Genomic DNA, 13,745 nt, shown 5'->3' on the forward strand with positions numbered 1-13,745 from the left:
CTTTTTTCCTTGATTGACTGATAGTCATGAGTGATAATGGTAGATGCTGACTTTTTCAATTAAATTCAACAAATATTTATTCAATATCTAGCATACGCAGGGCACTGTCCAGGATTCTTTTTTGATACAAAGACAAAAAGTTCAGCAATTTCTGACCTAAAGGAATCCGCATTCTACCAAGTGTGTCTACTGTAGTACGTTTGAAATGGAGAATATATATATACATATATATATATATATATGTATATATATATCTACACACACATATATATATACACATACACACACATAAATAGATACACAGACATGCGCACTTACATCAAAATGTTATTTTAGAATTATGCTATATAATTATGTACATATACAATGATTATATTTCCTATATACAGTATATTAAAGTTTAATGTTTCCTATAATACCTTATTTATAAATTTAATGTAAAGTTAAGGAAAAGCCTCTGGAATGAGTGATTTATTCACTGTTGCTTTTAACAAGCATATTTGAATTGGTATGGTACTTAAGTTGTGATTATTCAGTTCAAGTCAATTCCACAAAGTATTTTGGTGAGGCAATGTGGTTTAGGGGAAGAGTCAAGAAGTCCTGCATTCACACTCCGCCTTTGATACCTACTAGCTCTGTAACCATGGGTAAGTTTTCTGAGCCTCAAGAAACTCTCTGGAACTTATTGTTAGGTAGATTATTTTTTGCATTGATAGAAGGAGTTTCTGCACTGGCCAAATTAAAAACCTTAGTGTCGTACACAAAATTAGTTTCAATTACTATTATTGCTAATAGTAATAATAACTATCCCTATTAGTAATGGTGCTTTGTAGCTTACAAAGTGATTTTTTGTCTCATGACAACTCTGTTGTTAAGTAACGATTGTTATTATAATTCCTGTTTAATTGATGAGGAAATCAAAGTATAATAAAAGAGTAAGTGGCCCAATGTCACACAGTTACCAAGAGCCTGGGCCAGTTCTAGAGCCCAGGTTCTTTTGGACACCAAGGCCAGCACTCTTGAAACTTCCCCATCATGCCTTTGAGTTATGAAGATGCATTTTAAGGACAAATCAAGTAAAACAATGATTGACTTTTAAAATCAGCATCATGCCCAATAGGCATGTCCTAGTGATTTTATTTCCTGCTTACTCACTTAGGTGTTGTTCATATACAATCTTCAATGTAATTTATATTCTTTAGAGTACTTGGAGAACAAAAAATACGAGAGGATGTTAGCATCTTAATTCCTTAATTTTTCCCTTGGTGGTTTCTTTTTCTTTTTCAGGCCCATTCCTCCATTTGTTTTGTTTTCTTCAAGTTTCCTTCTACATGCCTAAAATAATGATGGCAGCGTCCATTCATAAAAGTTCCAGTGCTAGAAATCAATCTTGAAATCATTAGGTAAAGTTTTTCTTTTTCTTTTTTTTTTTTTTATTAATTTTTAACATTTATTTTCACACAATTTTGGGTTACAAATTTTCTCCCCTTTTCTCCCCGCCCCCCAAACCTGAGCTTTCTAATTGCCCCTGTGACCTATCTGCTCTCTCCTCTATCCTCCCTCCCTGCCCTTGTCTCCGTCTTCTCTTTTGTCCTGTAGGACCAGATAGCTTTCTTGACCCCTTAACCTGTATTTCTTGTTACCCAGTGGTAAGAACATTACATTTGGTCCTAACACTTTGAGTTCCAACCTCCTTAGCTCCCTCCCTCTCCACCCCTTCCCCTTGAAAGACAGGCAATTCAATATAGGCCATATCTGTTTAGTTTTGCAAATGATTTCCATACTAGTTGTGTTGTATAGGACTAACTATATTTCCCTCCATCCTATCCTGTCCCCCTTTACTTCTATTTTCTTTTGGTCCTTTCCCTCCCCATGAGTGTCGACCTCATATTGCATTCTCCTCCCCATGCCCTCCCCTCCATCCTCCCCCCCACCCTGCTTGTGCCCCTGTCCCCCACTCTCCTGTATTATGAGATAGGTTTTCCTATCAAAATGAGTGTGCATTATATTCTTTCCTTTAGTGGAATGTGATGAGAGTAGACCTCATGTTTTTTCTTGCCTCCCCTCTTTATCCCACCACTAATAAGTCTTTTGCTTGCCTCTTTTATGAGAGATAATTTGCCCCATATAACTTCTCCCTTTCTCCTCCCAATATTTCTCTCTCACTGCTTGATTTCATTTTTTTTTAATATACGATCCCATCCTCTTCAATTCACTCTGTGCACTCTGTCTCTATGTATGTGTGCGTGTGTGCATGTGTGTGTGTGTGTACTCCCACCCAGTGCCCAGATACTGAAATGTTTCAAGAGTTATAAATATTGTCTTTCCATGTAGGAATGTAAACAGTTCAACTTTAGTAAGTCCCTTATGATTTCTCTTTGCTGTTCACCTTTCCATGGTTCTCTTCATTCTTGTGTTAGAAAGTCAAATTTTCTTTCCAGCTCTGGTCTTTTCATCAGGAAAATTTGAAAGTCTTCTATTTCATTGAAAGACCATTTTTTCTCCTGAAGTATTATACTCAGTTTTGCTGGGTAGGTGATTCTTGGCTTCAGTCCTAGTTCCTTTGACTTCTGGAATATCCTATTCCATTCCCTTCTATCCCTCAATGTAGAGGGTGCCAGATCTTGTGCTATCCTGATTGTATTTCCACAATACTTGAATTGTTTCTTTCTAGCTGCTTGCAATATTTTCTCTTTTACCTGGGAATTCTGGAATTTGGCCACAATGCTCCTAGGAGTTTCTCTTTTTGGATCTCTTTCATGTGGTGTTCTGCGGATTCCTTGAATATTTATTTTGCCTTCTGGTTCTAGAATCTCAGGGCAGTTTTCCTTGATAATTTCATGGAAGATGATGTCTAGGCTCTTCTTTTGATCATGGTTTTCAGGTAGTCCCAGAATTTTTACATTGTCTCTCCTGATTCTATTTTCCAGGTCAGTTGTTTTTCCAATAAGATATTTCACATTATCTTCCATTTTTTGAATCTGCGCGGTATGTTCTGAGATATCTGTCTTTCTCGAAAAGTCCTTAGCGTCCATCCGTACCATTCCAGTTTTGAAAGATCTATTTTCTTCAGTGAGCTTTTGAATCTCCTTTTCCATTTGGTTAATTCTGCTTTTGAAAGCATTCTTCTCCTCATTGGCCCCTTGGGTAAAGTTTTTCTTTAAAGCTGTTGTAGATATTATAGAATATAGCCAAAAGGGTAAGGTATTAGTACTATAAAATTTTATTTCTTACAAATTTAATATTAAAGAGTGAAAACTGCAAAAGCAAATAGTAGTCTAATAAAACTCACATGCCCATAAAATGACAATTTTCATATGCCCCAAATAAAACTTCAAGAAGTTTGAAAAGAATTTGCCACCAAAATATTTCATATTCATTTTGATAAATTCAACACCCTCCTCAATGCTGCTCCTGAACATTTTTTATTTTAAAATGAGAAGTCAGTCGAATTGGTTCAAACCATCTGGTTCTCTTAGAGTAAAAAAAAAAAGGACTTTTCTTGAGTAAAAAGTAAAGTGTAGGAGTGGACAAATCTTGAATTTCACCATGACCCATGGAGTTCTTCTTGACTTGGTCTTTGACTTGGTGAAATCCTGAGATCTGTTGATGTTAGGGAGCAAGTCACTTGGCAAATGAAACCAGAAAAATTAATAAAACTCAAAGAAATATCTTTTCTACTAAGGTTTCAATGGGTTAAAATAAAATTTAATAAAGAAAATGTTTGGAAATTTGGAAAGATGTGCAAAAAATTCAAATATTTCTTTGACTCAAGCAACTATTAATATTAATCCTTCGTCAATCATTCTTAGGCAATCACTTCAATTTAATTAAATCATTGAAATGCTATTATTCATACTTGTTGGAAGAAGTAGAATAAGTACAAATGTGGATCTTGTGTAGAAGTAATGTAGACAGTGACTCATTATTCCAGAAGGTGTGGGAGTAGTACAGACATTGAGTTAAAGCCATTGATGGAAACTCCATCATGTCTCAGTGTACTGCAATATTATTATAAACCAGCCAGATGGGGATCTACATGGACCAAAGTCACCAGATCTTTGCCAAGTTCCCCACATCATCAAGACTGAGAATATCTGGCTTCAGAGATACATTTGTAAGATAATGCATGGAACTCCATGCTCCAATTTGGGCAAAACCAGCACAAATTGCTTTTAGGAGGGAAAATAGTTCATAACCACTGCTTTGCTAGATGTAGTCAGCTAGCAGCAGAACGAATGGATTTGAAAATGATCACAGATATTTTATAACTGTTTCTTCCTTGTTCTAACCTCCACAACCCCTAGTCCACACCCTATCTGATCTGAGTAGGAAAGAAGTGATTTTTCTCATGTTGATTTAGGAGACAAAAGGATGACAATATATAAATCTATGTGAGGGGGGTGGCAAGAGATGGTTGGGGGCAAAGGCAGAGAAGGGAAATAATTGAAATCTGTCACTCTGTCTTCTTCAGAAAATGTAGGAATAAAAACAAAGTTAGGTTTTTTCCTTTAATTTTTACTTATTTTTATATATTAGTATTATATTAATCATTTTAACCATGCCTCCTTAAAAATTAGATTTTCCCTAGGCAATCACTATTATAGTATACTCTATACCAAATGAAATTATGTTGGCCATATTCTTAAGTATCTTGCCTATATTAAGAAAAATTAAGAAAGCATGGAGAATCAGTTATGACAAAATCTCAACCATAAAATATATTTGATGTAGAACAGGAAGTCTCTGTGGGCTTACGGTACTAAGCATTATCTTTGAAAAAAGGGTTCTCTATCATCATTTTGGTCAAAATAGGCTTTGCCAACTTGGTATTTATTTCACAGGTAGAGACGATGATTTTTGTAAAGAACCTTGGGCCAATTGTATGGTCTATGACTGGGTATTGCATATTTGATGTATTTAAAAGTGATTTTTTTATTCTACAATTTGTCTCCTCAGTTTTCCTGAAGGACACCTAAAAATGAAGCCTTCCCTTGACTGCTAATGGCACTCACTTCGATAATTATGGAAATGGTCTTCCTCTTGCTGAAAATGTCTCTAGTTCTTTGACAACGGCTTAAGAACAATGGGGTCAAGTACACTTGGGAAAGCGGCGACATTGGATGAACTGTTAAGCACATGCATCGAAATGTTTGGTAGGAGTCTCTCCCATCTAATTTCACACAGAAGTGTCTCATTAACATTGGCATTAAACAAGAAGAGTGGGGCTTATTCAGCTTAACAGGAAATACTAGAAAAATGGCAGATTTAAAAAGTAGTATTATGGGTACTAGGCAAGATCTTTCTGTGCTGATAACATGCAGTGGATGTGGGAGAAAGAGAAGGGAATGAGGAAAATACAACAGTACCTTTTTGAAACTTTTATTTTTATTTTACAGATGACAGGGGAGAACTGAGCAACAGTTATTTGCCAAGAATCGTTCTTTTGATGCACCGATGGTATCTATCATCCACTGAGCTGGCAGGAAAACTTCTCTCAATATATCTTTGCCAACTATTGTGTCTTTCTCACTAGGCCTTGGCAGTATAACAAATACATTATAAGCAATGTATTTGGGCATCAATTGTGTCTAACAAACACAAAGAAGTCATGATTAAAACAGAAAACTTTAGTCAGCCATCCAGCTGTTTTGTGTATACACTTGGATGTTCAATCTAAACAAGACAACTGGGTAATGGACTGAATTTATTTGCTCTTTTCATCTAGTTGGTTTAACTCTAGGTTTTCTTAGAGATTAGCAGGTAAAATGGTGAAATGATGAAACAGTAGCTAAATTTATAACTCATCCTACCTTGTACTTAAATGTATTATTGTCTTCAAAGCAGGAATACCATTATCAATTGATTCCAAAAAATAACCATTAAGGGCCATGATTAGGGGAAAGGAAGTAGGGTATATGGTATGACTATCACCACACACACATACACACATATGCTTATACACACATACAAATATAATGTACTTTCCATGTTATGCTATTTGTTCATATATTCTTGATATTACATATAATTTATATATTATAAAGTGTGTGTGTGTGTGTGTGTGTGTGTGTGTGTGTGGAGCACTGACAAGTTCAGTGAATTGCCCAGCATGTCCGAAGCAGGATTTGAACCAGATGTTCCTGATTCCAAGACCCTCTTTTTATCCTTGCTGCTTCTCATAAATATAGTTGTTTTGTATGCATTTTAATTTTCTTTCCATGCTGCCTCTCATAGGTGTTTATGATCTTTTACTCAAAGCATATAGCTGATGCATATGCATATTAACTTTTTTTTTCCAAAAATTTTCCAGAGAGGCAATATGGTAGAGGGGAAAAATGTTGAACTTAGAGTGAAGAGACCTGAGTTCAAACCCTGCTTCTGTTACCTATAAGCTTATTGTTTGATTGTGACCATAGGCAATCCATAACATCCCTGAGCTTCAATTTCCTCATCTATGAAATGGGTCTAATGTTTTATAAACCTCGAAGTGCTATATAAATGTCATCTCTTAATATCTGGAATATAGTACTAGAACCCAAGAGATTGAAAGCATTCTAAAATAACAAATGAACAGGAATTTCCAGAACATTGAAACTAATTACCCTTTTTCTAGTTATCTGATAACACAACTCATTTATGCTTGGGGTACTTAAAAGCAGAGTTGTTTCATTTATAAGCAATTGTGTTAACAAAGAACATTTATCCTAAATATCTAATTTGAACTTTACAACACCCCCCCTGAGAGAAGTGCTATTATTATCCCCATTTTGCAGTTGGGAAAACAGACTGATTGAGGTAAAATGATTTGTATCACACAGTATCACACAGCTAGTAAATGTCTGGAGCTGGATTTGATCTCAGATTTTTCCTGACTTTGGGCCCAGTAATATACCTCCTTTGCCATCTAGCTACCATCAAATGAGATAATATTTGTAAAACACTTAGCACAGTTCCTGGTACATAGTAGGAACTTAATAAATGTTTATTCCCTTCTACTTTTCTTCCCCCTTCCCCTCTTAATCCTATATGCACAATTATTTTCCATACCCCCCCCCCACCTTTGTTATAAAAACAAGTTTGTATTTTTGGCTCAGCTTGTGTTTGAAAATTCTCCATTTTCCATCTGGTTTGTCAATCTTATAGATTATCTGCAGCATGTTTTTAATACCAGATGCCTTGAATTAGAGTTTACTCAGGGAAGGTAAAAATATTGTTATCAGTGTGAAATAAATTATCACAGGTGTACTCACAGCACTTTTTCATTTTTTCACTCTTTGTTTTGATTTGATAGCAGTCTTTTCTCACACCCTAAATTAGATGGATTGTTGGGACTGGAGTAGAACCAAAGGCCCATTTCAGCTGGGTTCATAATGAAGAGATCTTGGGTGATCCCTCAAGGAGTAGGAGATGCTACATAATTGGATAGGCATCTAGAAACTCTGGAATAAATCAAACAAAAGTTGAATAATAACACACTTTAGTCAGTGTGAGTTTCTGAAAAGAGCTCACTCCAAATCTGAGCTCTACCTTTTACCAGCTGTGTAAAATTGGATGAATCATACTATTTCTCAGTCTTTTACTCTTACCCTATAAAATGGGTATAATGCTACTCTCCCTAACAACCTTGTGGGGTTATTGTGAAGCACAACTGATATATGTGTGTGTGTGTGTGTGTGTGTATGTGAAAATCTGTAACTTTAGAGCACAATGGAAATATGAACTGTTATTATTTTCATTAACAAACATACGTACCGCGATGCTTGTGGGGAAGGATGTGATGAATTCCGCCTAAAGGTCTGCTACTTCATGAGGTAAGTATTACTTTACATTTCCCAGTGCCTTCTCCTATTGGGAAATAATTTTAGGTGCTGCTTAAAGAATCTGAGGGCTGCAGTCTAATCATCATCTTCTGGAGCAGATCTTCTTACACCATCCTCCCTTCCAGATACTCTGGGTCCAGTGACACTGGCCTCCTTTCTGTTCCTCACACATGACACTCCATTGCCCAACTCAGGAGTTTTCACTGACCCTCCCTCATGCCTAGAATGCTTTTCTTTATCTCTTCCTCTGGCTTCCTTGGCTTCCTTCATATCTCAGCTGAAACCCCATCTTCTGCAAGATGCCTTTCCCAGGCCTCTGTAATTTTAGTGCCTTCCCTCTGGGACCAACCCTAATTTATACTTGTACATACTTGTTTGCATGCTATCTCTCCCATTAGGCTATGATACTTGTTGTGACCAGATGAGACTTTTTTTGCCTTTCTTTGTACCCCAAGTGTTTACATAGTGCCTCGAACATAGTAGGTGCTGAAAAAATGCTAGTTGACTAAATGACTTAGTAAAGCTTCTTTCTACTTGGAATTGTACCAGGATTTCCATTAATACTATGGTCTATTTAGGCCTTAGATCTGTTACTTAAAAAAGTGCTTTTATTGGCTATTGTTGTTTTGCTTGGGCAAGAGACTATTGAACTTGGAGTCAAAAGACAGGAATTCAAATCTTGGCTCTGTTGCTTGCTATCTACTGCTCACTTACTTAAGCAAATTGCTTAACTTCCCTGTGCCTCATTCCTTTATCTGACCTACTCATTGAATGGGTATATCTCACTCAAAGAGAGAATCTGAAAAGACCTTAGCCTAAAAGGGCCAGGGTCTCATATTGCATCCTGGGCCACCTCCAGTCATCCTAATGAATGTCAGGCCACTGGACCCAGATGGCTCAGGAGAAGAAAGTGAGGCTGGTGACCTTGCACAGCCCTCCCTCAGTCAAATCAAAGCCAACTACAAGTCATGTCAAGAATGAAGGGCACACACAGTTTCTTTATCTCTACTATGAGGTTAGATTATATGGCATTTAGGTCCCTTTCACCTGTAGATCTATAATCCTCTGGTCTATCTTATATATATAGTATTTAAGGAAAAACAGTTTTCATCCTAATTCTCTGACCTATGAGTGGGAGGTCAAATTGTTTTAAAAACATGTTTGGAAAATAAAAATAAATCTTGGGAAGGGAGAGTTTATTCCTTTCATACCTTTCCTCCTCCAAATCGTTGGATACATTCCCACACTGCCCTCTTTGTTTCTGGTGTAGTAAAGGGTTTGCTTTGATCTATGGCTCTGTCTGGGGCAGCTAGGTAACTCAGTGGATAGTGTGCTGAGCCTGGAGTCAGGAAAACCCATCTTCCTGAGTTCAAGTCTAGCTTCAGACACTTACTTGCTATGTTACCCTAAGCAAGTCACTTAACTCTATTTGCCTCAGTTTCTTTTATCTGCAAAATGAGCTGGCAAAGGAAATGGCAAAGCACTCTAGTATCTTTGCCAAGAAAACCCCAAATGGGGTTACAAAGAATTGGACAAGACTGAAATGACTAAACAGCAGGAGCAGTGGCTCTGTCTAAAAGGAGACAGTTTTCTGTCTATGATTCTTCCTGGATGTCGACCTTCTGGTTGTGGCATTTAAACCTCATGCTCTGTGAATATGAAACCATGGGTCCACTTCCTCACCATGGAAACCAGGGATAAACATCTCCATTTACTTAGGCCTTTATCTTGTCCTGGAACCCTCCAAAAATACTCGCTGCCTTCTCTTGCATCAGCCCTGTGATGAGCAGCAGCATGGAGCGCAGTCAAAAGGCAGCCCTGTTTCTCAGGCCCTTGGGGGTTGAGCCCTCAGTCCAACTTTCTATTTATTTTATTTAAATGTTGTATTTAATTTTATTTAGATATATTAAGTGTTTAAATATGTTATTTAAATAACAACCACAAAAGTAACTTGTCATTTTGGAGTGGGAAATAAGGGAAGAATTCAGTCATGGAACTGATCTAATATCCTACAAAACCAGAAGTATCTGAAGACTGAAGTATTCACTTTTAACTATTTGGGTGGGCATTGTGTACAGACAGCCTTTATCTGACTGATGTTTTATATTAAATATGTTTTTGCACAAAATATATAGAGCCATGTGGAAAAAATCACAGAATAGCTCTATTGCTTAATTTCTTATATTTGAGATATTCTCTGAAAAACATAATTAAAAATATTGGCATGTACATATATGGGCCATATGTATTGAAACCAAATTTTGTGGATTTTTTCATTTATTTGTCTCTAAAATTTGTAGAAATAAGTCATATAGATAGACAGGTGATAGCTGATATTAAGTACCTACTGTGTGTCAGACATTGTTCTAAGCAATGGGGTACAAATATTCTCTCAAGGAGCTTACATTCTAATGGAGAAATAAGATATCAAGGAGTGCTGGACTAACTCTCTGAAAGTATCAAAAAATCCTGATTCATGGCAAGCTAAGGCAAAAAGGCTCCTCTACCAGACTCAGGGAGAAGCTAAGGGTGCTGTCTACTTTTCTCAGTATGGAAATGCTTGGAGAATGGGGCCATACTCAGAAAACTTTATTTCAGGATTAATTTTAAAATGAGATTTTTCTTTATCCATAAGAAAATTGAAATCTAACAAGGAAAGAAAGTCAAGAAAAGCTATCATTATTTATCTAAAAGTAGGAGGAAAATGGACTTTGATCTATGATTCAAAGGACTGCAGGTCGAATATGGTACATAGAGAGAGGTAGATTATTGAATTCAATGAGAGCTCTTGGGTAGAAATCTAAAGAGTGGTATAGCTTCCCCATAAGCCTAGCCTGAGACTATTACTTGACATTCCATACCTTTCAGATACTGGATTTTGGAGTTCCCAGCAGAATTTAACCTGGATCTTGGTTTGATTCATATGACTGAAGAGTTTCAGGAAGTAGCCAGCCAACTGGGATATGAAAAACATGTCAACCTCATTGACATATCCAGCATGTAAGTAGGGCCCATGTGCCCATCCATCAAATGTGAGGAATTCCTTCTTAGATTACTAGTGGCTGGGCTAACCTCATTATAGATCAGTTAAGGACTTAGACTTAATGCTCTCCGTTTGTAGAGCAACCACATTGGACAAAGCTATAAGATGTAGGTTATGCAATTTCATTATACTTATTTAACTGTTATACAATGGGAACTCATAAATAATGTCAGTCCTGTCTTCCACATGCTGTCAAGATGGCCCTGAAAAACTGGATAGACTGGTTTTTAATCATGTGGTTAATGCTTAAGGATTATATTCATCCATACAAGTTGACTGACACATTCTATAGCTTGATATAGAAAAACAAATAATACTTGCATGAATTTTTCCACCTTAGTATCTTCCTGATTTACATAGAAATGTAGCCATGCCTGTAGGAAAAGGTGTAATAATATTAATTATTACAATAATAAAAGGTGTAATAGAGGAACAAAATAAAGGAACAAAAACATGCCAGTGAAACAAACTCTGCCCTTTTCCTTCCCTACCCCAACCCCCCATTGCTGTTGAGGTTTGAGGGAGTAGGGTTCTAAAATAAGCAGAGGTGACAGAAGGCTACCATTCTGTATCCTCACACCACATCAGGAAATGCATTAAAATAATCATTCCCGTAGGGGATAAGGGACGATTCAAATGGTTGAATGTGAGAAGTAGTGAGATTGAGGTCTATATCATCCCTTTCTGCTTTTAGGGGGTAGCAAAATGTAGTGAAAAGAGTTCAGGATTTGGAGACCTGGTTCAAACACTGGCTTCACCAATGACTACTTAAATGACCTTGGAAAAATCTCTTGGCCTTTCTGGGCCTTTCTGGGCTTCAGTTCCTCCATCTGTAATATGAACGGGATTAAGGTAAATGACCTGAAAGATCCCTTTCAACACTAGATCTATGATATTATAGTAATTAAGAGATACAGAAAATTAAGGTCTATATATAGTTATCTCACGGAGAACAAATTAATTCAATTAATTTATTGAATATCTACTGTGCATTTAACAGCACCCTCTAGGCTGCAGTCAAGCCAGATTAGTCTCTGTCCTCTGAGTATACTTTATGTCATTTCTTAGATACTTTCTTTTGCCCTTCCCCTCCCTTTTTTCTGTTGTACCTTTTGCAAAAACTTGAAAGTACAACTTAAATTGTACGACTCGGTGAAACCTTTCATGACATCCTCCCAGGTCTCGTAAAGCAGTGGATTTTTTGTCTTTCTTATGTAATTATTTATTATTTTGTAAAGTAGTTACCATTGTATGTGCTATGTTCCCAGATTAGACTATACATGCTACATTATGGCTGGAATGGTATATTATCTACACTTTGTATCTCACAGTACTCTGAACCTAGTATGCTTAAAAAAGTTTGTGTAATTGAATTGAATCAAAAGACACATACTAAATAAGCCTCTAGTGCTAATCAACAAGTATTTAAGTACCCACTATGTGCTAGGAGCTTTGCTAGGTGCTAGAGATACAAAGACAAAAGTGAAATAATCCCTGCCCTACAAGACTGCATGAATAGCAGTGATTATTATAGCAAAACAGACAAAATGGGAACAGAGAAATATTGAACACTTTTTTGAACTATTGATCAGATCAGACCCATGAGATTTAATATGGTTAATCTATTATGGAACTTGCTGGTGCTGCCCCTTGGCAAAATTGTGTAGGGTGGGTCATTTTCCTTTGCTTCACCTTTTCTCCCTCATCTTTATGTGTCTGGCTGAGAGCCTGATTCCTTCATGATCAGACCTCTACATCAATGTTCCATGTGCGTTTGCCCTTTGCGGTAGCACCTCCTGCCTTAGATATTTCCTATAACTTCAATCTCCATAAAAATATATTTGCCCCGAGTTTAGTCCCTGCAAAGTCCATCCTTCATGGTCACCCTAGGCTATGATGACAACCCTAAGTGTTAATGATGTTGACGGAGTCCTGAATCTGGTCTCACCTCAGACACTTACTACATGTAGACACATGCAAGTTATCAAACTGTTGTTTCAGTTTCCTCATTAGCAAACTGGGAATAAGAATGCAAGGGGATGTTTGTGAGGATCGAGTGACAGGGGGAATACTTTGCAGACCTGAAAATGTTATATCAATGCTGGTTATAATTATTACCATCATTATTAATAACTGACAATAACTATAATCTTTCCAAAGGGTTTTTGTATTGGTAACAGGGACATGAAGGAGATCTCTTAATCCAAAGGAATGACTTTAATGTTAGGTTGCCAGATATCCCGGCAAATCTGTTAGGAAGATTATTTAGTGGCAAATAGGACTTTTCATGTCCTATAATAATGCTCTGTAAGAAACTCACTGCTTTACATGCACTGCCATTGGTACCCTTTGTGCATAGTAGACATTCAGTTAATATTGAGAGTCATTTGGAAGGAATCTCTGATAGATTTCATCTAGTCCAATCTCCTGATTTTACATACAGAGAAAATGAATCTCAGAGGGGTGAAGCAATTGAATTAAGATCACCATGGAGTGTAATAGAGGCATGTTCAGAACTCAGGTCTTCTTATTCCCAGACCTATCAGTTCTCTTTCTACTATACCACAACATGTCATATTGAATTTAGTTTTGAGCTGAGTAAAATCTGAATTTTTAGTTTGATGTCATGTTATTCCATCCAGATAATAACTTTCATGATCTGCCTCCTATCATGTGGTTTGGCAATTTCTGTAGTAACTTTCTTTAACTAACACTATTATACTATGTGTTGGCCAGAAGTCAGAGTATGGTATAGATTAGCTCAGGGTTTCAAGGGAAAAGTCACAGATAAAAATTTGGGGAGCCATCTGCCAAATGCATCCTACTTATAATTTTGGCTTACTAGCTATTGGATGGACTTTCCAGCGATCTGGGCGTAA

The 13,745-nt window shown here is 36.8% G+C and overlaps 1 protein-coding gene across 3 annotated transcripts in view; it reads left to right on the top strand.

Moving 5' to 3' along the window:
* The window catches only part of RASGRP3 (RAS guanyl releasing protein 3), a 157,752-nt gene that overhangs the window by 84,223 nt on the left and 59,784 nt on the right, over positions 1-13,745 (top strand). The window contains exons 4-8 of one of the 3 annotated variants that reach the window (XM_072634145.1): positions 1,288-1,403; positions 4,960-5,156; positions 5,400-5,502; positions 7,752-7,814; positions 10,692-10,823. In XM_072634145.1, coding sequence (XP_072490246.1) covers positions 5,087-5,156; positions 5,400-5,502; positions 7,752-7,814; positions 10,692-10,823 — 368 coding nt within the window. In that variant the 5' untranslated portion in view covers positions 1,288-1,403; positions 4,960-5,086. Of the gene's footprint in view, positions 1-1,287; positions 1,404-4,959; positions 5,157-5,399; positions 5,503-5,677; positions 5,694-7,751; positions 7,815-10,691; positions 10,824-13,745 lie in introns of those variants that run through there. The other 2 variants (XM_072634144.1, XM_072634146.1) reach the window with 2 other exon arrangements.

Source organism: Notamacropus eugenii, chromosome 1 (assembly GCF_028372415.1).
Source record: "Notamacropus eugenii isolate mMacEug1 chromosome 1, mMacEug1.pri_v2, whole genome shotgun sequence".
In the NCBI taxonomy this organism is placed as follows: Eukaryota; Metazoa; Chordata; class Mammalia; order Diprotodontia; family Macropodidae; genus Notamacropus; species Notamacropus eugenii.